Here is a 12,378-nt window from a genome sequence, read left to right on the forward strand (position 1 = left end):
TTAGGCCAACGCGTTTTGCAATTTTAGTCGCGGATATGAAAAGTAAGCTAGCGGCCGGAGAGGTAGGAGGAGTTAGGGTCGGAGGAATTAGGATATGGTCACTCGCATATTCAGATAACATAGTGCTGCTAGCAAAGTGCGAAGAGGCTTTAAAGGAGATGATAAAAAGGATGAGAAGATACTTGGACAATAATAGTTTAGAGTTTAATGCGGGCAAGTCGAAGGTTATGGTGTTCAGGAAAAGAGGTGGGAGAGATAAGGGAGGGGAGTGGAAGTGGAAGGGAAAAACGATCAAGGAGGCGAAAGAGTTTATATACCTGGGCTTCCTGTTTCGGAGGAATAAGGGAGTGGATGGTCATGATTCATAAAGAAAATGAAGTTGTTTGATTCTTTAGTGATGAGTGTCATATTGTACGGAGTGTAGGTGTGGGGGTGGAAGGGAAGTGAGGAGGTTAATGGGATACAGGAGAGGTATGTAAAGTGGGCACTGGGGTTGGCAAGGAATACGTCGAACTATGTTGTCACGAAGGAGACAGGAAGAACGAGTTTAGGGATTATAACGGGGACTCGAGCGTGTTAATATAAGGAGAAATTTTTGGAAGTGGGGGGAAGTAAGCTGGTTAGGGAGTATCGGTGGGAAGAAGAGAACAGACGTAGGGGTGCGAAGATGTAGATGGAAAGGGAAAGGTATTTTAGAACAAATGGATTGCAGATGGATGAAGTGAGAAGGATGCCCGAGAAAGGAAGTAAGGTATATGAGTTAGTTTAAAATAATGACATCGATAAAGAGAAGGTAGAAGGAGAGGAGAGATTCAGAAAGTCAAGGTTTAAGAGGAACTATGTGTGGATTATGCCAAGAGAGAGAGCGCAATATTTGTGTGAGAAATAAGAGCAAGTAAGTCAGAAACTTATAGCGAGAATGAGATGCAAGTGCATGGAGGATTGTGATAGGTTCGGGCTTTATGGAGCGAAGAGAATGTGTGAATTGTGCGTAAAGGGATATGCAAAAGTTGAACACTGGTTGGAGGAGTGTGAAGAAGTAAAAAGGAGTTTGATAAGCATGGAAGTATTGCTGCATGAAAGGGGGGACAAAAGGGCAGTAGTATGGGGCAAGGGAGTATTGGGTAAAATGAAGAAGAAAGGAGGAAGAGGAATGGAGAAGGAAAGATTGTACATGGGAGAGAAAGTAGGTTTAAGAAAACTGTAAATATTGTAAATAGTAGATAAGTATTAGGTGTTAGCCGTGGAGGTAGAGGCTGGAAGTGTGAGGCATAGCGAGAAAATAGCGACATGCGTGCGATGCGAGGTGAGGCGAAGCGAGAAGGGCTAGGTTATAAAAGCGAGCTGATGTCAACGTAACAAATAACTAACCGTAATCGACTTTAATAAGAATTTTAGTATCAATTGCAGCACGCAACTGGTTAGTCCATTCATGGAAAGCGAAGACAATTAAAAGAACAGTGCCTTGACTTTCTAATGTGGCTTCTATCAAAAGCCAAAGACGATTGCATATAAGTTTAATCACTTTTTCCCTTTGTGTGATTTATGACTCACTTAAGTACTTCCTTTTATTTGCTTCTATCTTTTGTTTATCTAGGTAAACGTGTTATTTGTGTTCGAAGACTATCTTTACATTAATTTTTGATGATTTACGATTATCTTAATTGAAACTTACCTAGCAACATAATCGTTGGTATAAGCAATCGAGAAGGTTGTAAACCAGGATGAAATGATTATAGCCAATACGATAAACGTCACGGCCTTCAAGTGCTTGACGGAAAGTAACAAAAGGAGAATCCCAATGACGTAAAACTGGGTGTCGTTTGCCATGTACCAGCTCCAAAGCATGCACTGAAAAGTTATTAATGGGGGTATCATTACTCATAAGACTATTCGCATATTAGGGTTCTTAACTTCTCCATTGTGCAGACAAAAATTCGCAAAATGGGACAAAAATTTGTGTGTTGATTCTACTAGATGGATTTTATTAGAAATTGATCATTTTTGGTCCACCTACACTATGCCGTGTATACGTATACACGTACATATAAAATATATATACTTATATATAAGATAAGGAGCCCTCCATAAAAGAACTTATAGAACTATCTGGAGGAAAGCTCAATACGCAAATTATTGCCTTTTGTCAAGGTATATTGCATATAGATGCCTATTGAACTCGTACTTCTATATGTAACTACATGAAATTACTAGCAGTCGCTAAGGTGTTATCTACAACTTTCTGTAGGTATCTTTACTTCATTTTTAGAAATTCCTTATTGATCCTTATAGACGAATAGCCATTGATGTGGTTCCTATATGCTACTATTGGGATCTTTATTTTCTTTAGGTTAAAATTCCGGGGAGAATGAAAGCGGAAAGGGTTAAAAGGGGAAAGTGTAAGGGGAGACAAGAACGGTGAAGTGGATTGGGAAAAAGGAAATAAAAATGAAGGGGGGATGGGAAAGGGGCAAAGGGGAGGGGAAATGGTTCCCTTTACCCATGTTATTTTTCCTACTGTTCTCTTTCCCCATTTATTCTTCTCTTTCCCTCTTTTCCTTTAGCCCACACGTGGGGAGGCCACTGAGTTGGAAGTGGCCATATTACGCCTGCTTCACGTGCATGCAATGGCGCGTTTTCAAGGGGGGTCGGACAAAATTGATTTGACACCATAAGTGTTTTCAGATGTTATTTTTATTATTCAAAAGATATTCAATTTCATAATAAAATCGATTTTTTTAACGAGTTTTACTCGATAACATTGATATTATTGCTTGGTCCTCAGCTTGAAGACATATTGACATCAACGTCACAACTTGAAATACTTAATAATTACGCTGTTACACCTTTTACATTATTTTACATATAGGAACAACTTTAAATCCGGTTTGCAATTTCATCTAGATTACATACCATGAGAATACATATAACACCATATAGAATTGGAGAATGTAAAGGCTGTTAAAAAAATCCTATTTGCACAGCCATATAGAAAGTACGTCAAAATAATTTTGCAGTTCCATATAGAATACGTCTTGAGAGGATCCTTATAGATTCATATAGTAGAAGTATAGTAGAAACCACTTCAAATCCTGTTTGCAATTTTGTATAGATAACATGTCAGGAGAATACATATAAAATCGTATAGAGGTAGGTAATTTACAATCTGTTAAAAAAATCCTATTTGCACATCCTTATAGAAACCACGTCAAAGTTATTTTTGCAGCTCCACGCATATAGTGCGTATTGGGAGGATCCATATAGATCATATACATATATCCATATAGATGTAGGTTTTTAGCGCGCCGTATGAAAAGCCCTACTAATAAAACCCATATAGAAAGCATTTCAAATCCTATTTGCAATTTCATATAGATCACATATTAGGACAGTATATATAAATCCATATAGAAGTAGGCCATTTGCATATTGTTAAAAAAATGCTATTTGCATATCCATATATAGAAACCACTTCGAATCTTCTTTGTTATTCCATGTAGATTACATGTTAGGATCATACATATAAATCCATATAGATGCTTCGGGACTTAGTGTGTCAGCAGAAAAATCCTGTATGGATATCCATATAAATACTTAGAATAAAACACGCTCTTAGAATCCCTGGCGGACCGAAGGAGCCGAATGGCGCTTCTACAAAGTACCCGTAAAGACCCCGTTGGATCCTCATTCGGTTCTTTTTTTTAAAACTCGAAAAAGCAGCAAAATCAACTTTTAAATTGTTGAAATTCGGATTCTACGTTAAAATTCCACATAGAAGATCACAGAATAATCGCAATAGTTTTTTTTTTGCAACGGTAAAGAGTTTAAAAAAATATAAGACGTATAACGCCTGTTGACTGCTACTTACAGACGATGTGTTTCAAGTATAGCAGTCGATAGGCGTTATACGTCTTGTATTTTTTTTAACTTTTTACCGTTGCAAAAAAACTATTGTGATTATTCCATATCCTTCTATAGGGAATTTTAATGTAGAATCCGAATTTCAACTATTTAAAAATTGGTTTTACCAAGAATGTCTGACATTTTTCGAATTTTACGGTTCGAATGGAGTCTGATTTTTGGGCTGTTCAAAAAGGCCAACTCAAAGTTTAAATTTTGCAACTTTTATTTTTCGCAAGGGGGTGGTTTTTTTGAAAATGGGGGTAGTTTTTTAATTATTTTTGTTCGTGCATTAGGGAACTCAAAATAAGCCCACAATTCTGGTGTTTTTTATTTTTCTCGAATTTGAATTGTTACATAGGAGGTAGTTTTATTTTTAGTAGGGGTGGTTTTTGGAAACCGGTTGTTGGTGCGTTTAAGAGCCCGAAAAAGCCAAAAATTCTGACGTGTTTGATTTTTTATTTCTTTTAATTTTATACATAGTTGGAAGTGCTAGCTTGATTCAAGTCAGCACCTCCACTCAAAATTGGAATTTTAACAAAAAAGAGCGGAGCCCAAAAATGGGTAATACAACCCAAAAAAAGCCCAAAAAAGCCTAAAATTCTGACGCAAAGAAATTTGGGAATTTCGTTTATGGAGGTGCTAGCTTGATAGACCTCCGGGAGAGTTCAAGTGGTTCGAACTCTTCCTGTTCACGTTACAGTACACTGTACAGCACAATAGATACATATAGCATTGCGCGCAATTATACAGCATTTCGTTTGTTGATTTATTTATAAATGTTCGAATGGAGTCGAGTGAGCGATCTGCAGATGTAATAAAGTGTAGTGCTTGTGGTTTCACATTTACGCACCAAAGCTCTCTAAATAAATATTGTAGAGAACTGCATGGTGTGAATCTACTGAAGACTTGTTCTGTGTAAGTACAAATTAAATTTGCAGCTTATAAATTTGTAGTAGGCAAAGTTTTTAACATTAATAAAACGTATTATCTTTTAATGGTATACTATTCTCATATTTCGAATAAACCAGTTTCATACGTGCAAGCAATGAAACTATTCTCTGAGTATTAATACAAATTATGTTATAGGACTTGTATAATAGAAAAATGGTTTAATATAATAAAGACATTTTTTGAAAGTGTGTTTTCTATAATTTTCAATAATTTTATGTTCGTTCAAGTTATATTGCAATAAATTTGGACGGCAATAATCAAATAATAGGGGAAATTTTCCTTAAGATGATAAAGTTTTTTTTATTTTAATTAATATTAATTAATTCGGTTTCTTTTAATACCAGTCTTCCTGATCATGAAAATCTATTTTGGGATTTTGAAATCTTCTTGAATACTTTCAAATCCGCGGGATTTTGGAAATCCCTGTGGAATGTTCGTGAACTACCTTTGAAGTCTTTTAAATGTGAACCCTTTGTGAAATCTCTTTGTGATATTTTTGGAGTCCTTGTGAAATTTTTCGAATCTCTCTAAAAACGTGGGATGAATCTTTAAAATCTTGTTACATCTTTTGAAATCATGGAAATTTCTATTAAATCTTTCAACATCTTAGAAATCCCTATTTTTTTCAAAAATATTGTTCCTCTTAATTGTTCACACTTTGCAGATTGAGTAGACAGAAATTGTGTATGTGTTTGTTACATAAAAGTCTATAAAAAACATTTCTTGAACATAATGTTTCCAAGGGTATCTAAACTATTCTGCTGAATCGTTGTAGGCATTCTGCAGTTTCACACCATCATAAAGAATACAAAAAGTATTATAATTATACTTAATATTAACAAAAAGTGACACATATTTTTCTAAATAGTTTGGAAAGATATGGATAAATACGTAATTTTCTCTAATAATAGATAAGGGTAAGATGAGAGGGTAGATTCAGGAAAACATTCGAAGTAGGTGTATATTATAAATAAAAATTCAATACTATTTTTTGCAAAAAAAAAAACATTTTATTTTTTATTACAGTACTAACAATAAAAGACGCGTAAGGATATGGAAGACAATAAACGAATACACCAATTTTCTCTTGAAATAAAGCATTAATTTCCGAATTCAGTATTTTCAAATTCCATTCAAATTCAGTCTATTTTAATCCTATTTTATTTTTATCGAAACATTTTCTTTGTCATTGAAAGCATATGTTACTTATTTATAAATCAACGATTCGCATTAAGGTTATATATAAAAAATCAATCTCTGGTTGAATTTTTTGAAAAAAGAGCTATATTTGAATAGAAGAATTATTTATATGCTAAATTAATTTCAAATTTTTTAATCATACCGATGCGGGGATAATTAACGCCAAAGTTGACTACTTTAACATGTAGTTCATGAACAGTACATAGGCACTGCCCACATTTAAAATTTGTAATAATTAAACGCGCTGCCCGGTAAGAACGAACGAATTGAATTGCATAAATATATATTTGAAATATGCGTTTTAATACCTTTTATCGGGAAAGGATTGGGTCCCATTTCAATTCTATTTAAGGCCATGTGACAAGTGGGTCACATGACCAGATTCCTACCTTACCGCCATTTTTTTCTTCCCAACTTGTTTTCACACGAAGCGCCAGATCGATATGAGAATTTAGGATAATAAATAAGAAGCACTAAGAAGGGTGGGTCTATTCCTAAATTTAAATAATTACGAATAGAGTATAACAAATATTTACAACAAGAAATAATTTTCATAATTATACAAATTTAGGACCAGACCCACGATTCTGAGTGCTTCTTGTTTATTATCCGAAATTTTCAACACGATGTGGCGCTTCATGTGAAAATAAGTAGGGAAATAAAAAAAGTGGTGGTAAGGTAGGAATATGGTCACGTAACTGAATTTGACGACTCTGCATCCGTGAATATTTAAGCCATTGTTTCAAAAAAATGTGTTCATGTTTACATGTCATGAATGTTATTGATTTTCTTAGAAGGAATATACATTTTTTCTGAAAATAATTTTTCTTTACATTACAGGTTTTGATGATGAAAAATGGTGAGGTTATGAGTGTAAATAAAAGTTGAGAGGATGCTCATTGTTTTAGAGATTACAAGTACTGTTATTATCTTTGGCAGTTATGTATAAGTAGGTTGTGGTTTTGAAAGTAAATACTCATACAAAAACGATACTTACCTCATCACTTTTATTATGATTCATTGTTAAACAATTGTCTTTGTTGTTTGTTATTTCCTTTTGTGCCTTTCAGGGAAAGGTTTATTTTCAATGAATACAGTTTAGCCCGCCGGCGCTGGCAATGGAACAAGCTTGCCGGTGCCGGCAATGGAAAAATGTTGCCAGTGTCAGCATCGGAGTAATTTTGCCGGCGCTGGCAATGGAACAATCTTGTCGGTGCCGGCAACATTGCTCGTTGCCGGTTTTTTTTTCCGCCGGGTGTGAAGTTCCGAAAAGCGTGAAGTGATGTTTTTTTCATTCGCTGCTTACGAATATGGTCATGAAAATTGAAAAAAAAAAAATTTTGAATGTCAAGTCTTCAAAGAACTTACGTTACTAACGTACTGATACTGGTGTATTTCCATGCGTTTATTATGAACAATGGACATGGAAATACCTAAAAACATAATTTGCAATGTTAAATTTTCAAACTTTAGGTTTTTTAAAGTGTAAACATTATTGGTAGCCGTAAAACCCATATTTAAAGCACGCGGAAGGGATTGCCTGGCAATTGTAGAGTAAGGAATTGAAACTTAAAAGGTATTTCGTCAAATTTTAGCTTTTGACGCTATCAAACCCACCCCACCCTTCTCGCAGCATACCAAATATGACCACAATCTTATTTTCTGATTGAAATTAAATATTTTATCAATGCTTGAAGTAGTAAATTTGTTTAAAAACCTTTTTTTATAAATGTACTTCTTAATTATTTAATAATTTTAATAACTGTTTAAATTATTATGTATTCTTTATTTTCAAAATTTCGAAAAATTCAAACAGAGAGGTCCGCCTTTTTTTAAAATTGTTATCCAATGATACTTTTTGTTGAATTACTATATTATTTTGATATATTTCTTGTAATTTTTAACAAATTTCTATTTCTTGAAACAATTTTTATTGGCTTAAGCAGTTAGTTTTCGATATCTAAAAAAATAAATAGGATAGAAAAAATATCTTAATATACGAATACTTTTAATACTTTTTAATTTCAAAAGAAAGCTGATATCTGTGTTTCGATTTTTAGAAATTGTGAAAAAAAAACAATAAATAAATTCTTAAATGAATACATAATGTTTTTAGAAAAATGTATTACTCCAAACAATGACAAACAATTACATTTCAATTAGAAAGAAAATTTATTAGTATGGTTTTATTACGTAGATTCTTCTCTTCAATCCCTAAAAAATTTGGCACGTTTCCATAAAACCCTGGAACATGAATTACATTTTTTGAAAATTAAACATTTTTCCGTGTAGTTCAAGAAGCGTTTTTTGGACCTCCCTAAATATACAAACAACATTCGATCGATAGCGTCAAAAGCCAAAGATTAACAAAATAACATTAAAGTTTCAATGCCTTAATCTATTGCCAGACAATCCCTTCCGCGTGTTTTAAATATTCTTTTTACGACTACCGATAGTGTTTATACTTTGCAAAAAAAAACCTACAGTTTGAAAATTTAACATGGATAAATGTCTAATTTTTGGCCTGCTTACCTTAAAAAATTGACTTGTTTACGCTTCCATTTTTTACAAAATGTTCTTACAACTATCTTTTAAAAATTAACATCCATCGACACCTTATAACTATATAATCCACTCGCTTCTATAACTTAACCTTCCTCGTTGCGCCTCACACGCATGTCGCTCTTTTCTCGCTATGCTAGTTCTATGTCCATTGTTCATAATAAATGCATCGAAATACACCAGTATCAGTATGTTAGTATCGTAGTTTTTTTTGAATATTTGACTTCAAAATGTTTTTATTTTCTCAAAATTTCATGGCCATATTCGTAAGCAGTGAATGAAAAATACATCACTTAACGCTTTTCGGAACTTCACACCCGGCGGAAGAAAAAAACGGCAACGAGCAATGTTGCCGGCACCGACAAGATTGTTTCCGATGTCAGAGCCGGCAAAATTACTCTGTTGCTGGCACCGGCAACATTTTTCCGTTACCGACACCGGCAGGATTAAATGTATTTATTGTAAATAAACCTTTCGATAAAAGGCCCAAAAAGAAATAACAAACAACGAAGACAATTGTTCAACAGTGAATCAGAATTAGTGATGAGGTAAGTATCGTCTATGTAAGAGTATTTACTTTCAAAACTACAATCTACTCATACATAACTATTAAAGACAATAACAGTACTTGTAATCTCGAAAACAATAAGCAGTCTCGCGACTTCTAATTATACACTCATAACCTTACCATTTTTCATCCTCGAAACGCGTAATCATAAAGAAAAATTATTTCCCGAATATTTTAGAAAAAATGTACAGTCCTTCTGAGAAAATCAATAATATTCATGACATTTAAACATGAATACATTTTTTTCAAACAATGGCTTCAATATTCATGGATGCAAAGTCGTCAAATTCAGTCAATTAAAACCTGCACTTCGCTTCATTTGCATAAATAAACAATCTATGCTTCAATTGCTTTTCAGTGAATATTTATATTTTTCATTTGTCTACAAACAATCTTTTTCTTATTTATTCACGCTCCTTCTGAAAAAATAACCTTCAAAGCAATGAGCAACCTGTCAAATTGTACGTATACACTCATAACCTTACCATCCGTGACCCTCAACACTTATCTTCAGTAAGAAAATTATTTTCGAAATATTTTCACGCAAAAAATTTACATTAATTCTTATCAAATTATTAATGTTCATGGTGTTTCAACATAAACACATACTTATTTCTCCACTTCCTGGCAATTCACAAATGCAACTCAAACGTTCATTACACTTCCATTTCAGTAATCAACGAATTATTCTTCATCTCATACCAACGCCACCAATTGTACACTTTTGGTATCATTCTCTAGCTTTTCGATACACGCACGACCATCTTTCGCGCGCATTTTACCACTGTGCACAAACTATACCTTTTTAGCAGAGATGGATTGTGACATATCGCTCGAGGTTTTCTACGTATAATACATAAACGACGTAATACACGTAGAAAATTGTAGAAAACTATATATAATACATATCAAAGATGGCGAACGTTATTTACTTGGACGGAACTGCATTTGACAGTTTTGAATAAATGACATAAACTCTTATCAAGCTGTTCAATCGGTTTAACTTTAATTTTAAGAGTAAAAATTTTAAGAACAAGTGTAAGAATCATTTCATGAGGGGCAAACGTGGGAAAACATTAATTTCGAGCGCGAACGATTACTTATGAAGGACAATAAATACGTATATTATTATTTTTTAGATAATTTGTTTCGGAATGTGATAAATAATGACGAATATTGAATTAATTGCTCAATATTAGTTATTTCTCCAAGACAATTTTGTATTTTTAGAGTAAAGAATTCAAAAATCCCACCCATATAGTCACACAAATGACAGTTCAGAGAAGTGGACTTTAGACGAATTGGATACCTACCCATGAAGAATAGACATAAGGAGACCAAATTAGGGGAACTGACATGCACACTTTTCTGTTGCTAGAAGTACGCACACACCCATGTGCAAAATCACACTTCAATATAGCTCAAAACTTCCCGAGCGTGGCGTGCCAACCGCACTTAACAAAATTGGGATCGCCGATGTGAACGCGAGTTAAATATAAATAAATAATAATTGAAAAAATAGAGTTTGTGAATAAAGACAAGGATGTTAAAATCAAAAATCGCTGTATAAAAGCGAAAGTTTTCAATAAGTGTGGTTTCGAGTATATAGTGTATAAGATTTTTAGAGTGGTGTAAGTTGTATGTTTATTGTTTTTGTGACGAACGCGTCGAATACCTGTCGCACGCATATATTTATTAAAGTGCGGTTGGCGCGCCACGCTCGGAAAGTTTTGAACTATACGTAATTGTGATTTTACACATGTGTGTGTGTGTGTGTGTGTGTGCGTGTGTGCGTACTTCTGGCAACAGAAAGGTTGACAATCCAAATTCGAATTACGAATCGTTTTTCGAATTTGAATCGAATTCGAATCGTTTCGCTGGCGCTGTACTAATTCCAATCGCTCTCGTTATCACGTTTCGACGTGTTTAAGCATTGAAATGATGTATTCAAATACACGATAGAAAACCTATAGAAACGTTTATATTATAATCAATTCGAACCTTCTTACCGGGTGGTAGAGAAATTGGAAAAATGTCGGTATTAGTGCTGCTTGAAAATACAAATTAAAAATAAAAGATATCAAGTTTTTCCACCACGTACCTTCATAGATAATTCAATGAAAAACATTAAAAATTTGGTCACTTTCAAGCTGATACACATAACAGTATCGCATAGCAACAACACTGTCCCCTCTCTCCAGCTTATCTGCTGTAAAATATCAGTGGTAACTATACGAATATACACCAGTGATCCCAGATCTGAAACGAGATGTGGTCCAATCACGAAGGAATAATAAGGAGACCCAACTGCCAGTGGGAAGCCATCTAAAAATGGCAGTAGAAACATTACCGTAAGTGATACGCACATTACAGGAAGATCTTAGATTTGAGTGCGCAGGTGCGCAGTTGTCCTCTTCCTATACATGGAAAAGTGTGCGAGTGAGAAAGTTTGTCAAATTGACGTAAGTTAGAGGTTGTGTTCTTTTTTTGATCATCATACGAAAGATACACAAAATAAATATATAAACAGTATTTTCGGTACTTGTATGAAAAATGTGTGAACAGATTTTGAGAAGAAAACATATAGGTAAGTACCTTTTAAATTTGTAATATGATAAATAGACTAAAGATTCTCAAGGCTCAATGACAGGTAAAACAATAAAATATATCAGACGTTTATTGTACTTACAGTGAAGGCTTTAAAAAAACGAAGTGTATTTGCCTTCTTCGGCGTGTAACTTCGTCCACAACCCGGAATTTGACACCTTATGGCTTAGAACACATTTCTGACACTTGCATCAAAACAAACAAACAGAACCTCTCAACTTATGTTAATTTGACAAACTTTCTCACTCGCACACTTTTCCATGCATAGGAAGAGGACAACTGCGCACTCAAATCTAAGATCTTCCTGTAATGTGCGTATCACTTACGGTAACGTTTCTATTGCCAAGTGGGGGAACGGAGTTAGGTCTCCTTATTATTCCTTCTTGGGTCCAATACTATGACAGGGCTATGCCGTGTGAATATAGTAGGAGACGATTTCATGACTGGGTTGCGCGCGTAACCCATTTCTCCTCTTCTGAATTTGAAAACTCGAAGGTGCACGATTGCTAGTCGAAATATTTTGGCGGTTCTATTCATATCTCTCTCCGTCTCTTTATATGCGCATATTTTGAGGTTACGCTAGTTCA

General features: G+C 34.2%; 1 protein-coding gene across 5 annotated transcripts in view; it reads right to left on the minus strand.

Moving 5' to 3' along the window:
• Positions 1-12,378, minus strand: part of LOC117179461 (nose resistant to fluoxetine protein 6-like) — an 824,251-nt gene that overhangs the window by 322,147 nt on the left and 489,726 nt on the right. For all 5 annotated transcript variants that reach the window (XM_033371296.1, XM_033371298.1, XM_033371297.1 and 2 more), the window contains one exon: positions 1,676-1,851. In XM_033371296.1, the coding sequence (XP_033227187.1) occupies positions 1,676-1,851 (176 nt within the window). The remainder of the gene's footprint in view (positions 1-1,675; positions 1,852-12,378) is intronic.

Source organism: Belonocnema kinseyi, chromosome 9, assembly GCF_010883055.1.
Source record: "Belonocnema kinseyi isolate 2016_QV_RU_SX_M_011 chromosome 9, B_treatae_v1, whole genome shotgun sequence".
NCBI classification, from domain to species: Eukaryota; Metazoa; Arthropoda; class Insecta; order Hymenoptera; family Cynipidae; genus Belonocnema; species Belonocnema kinseyi.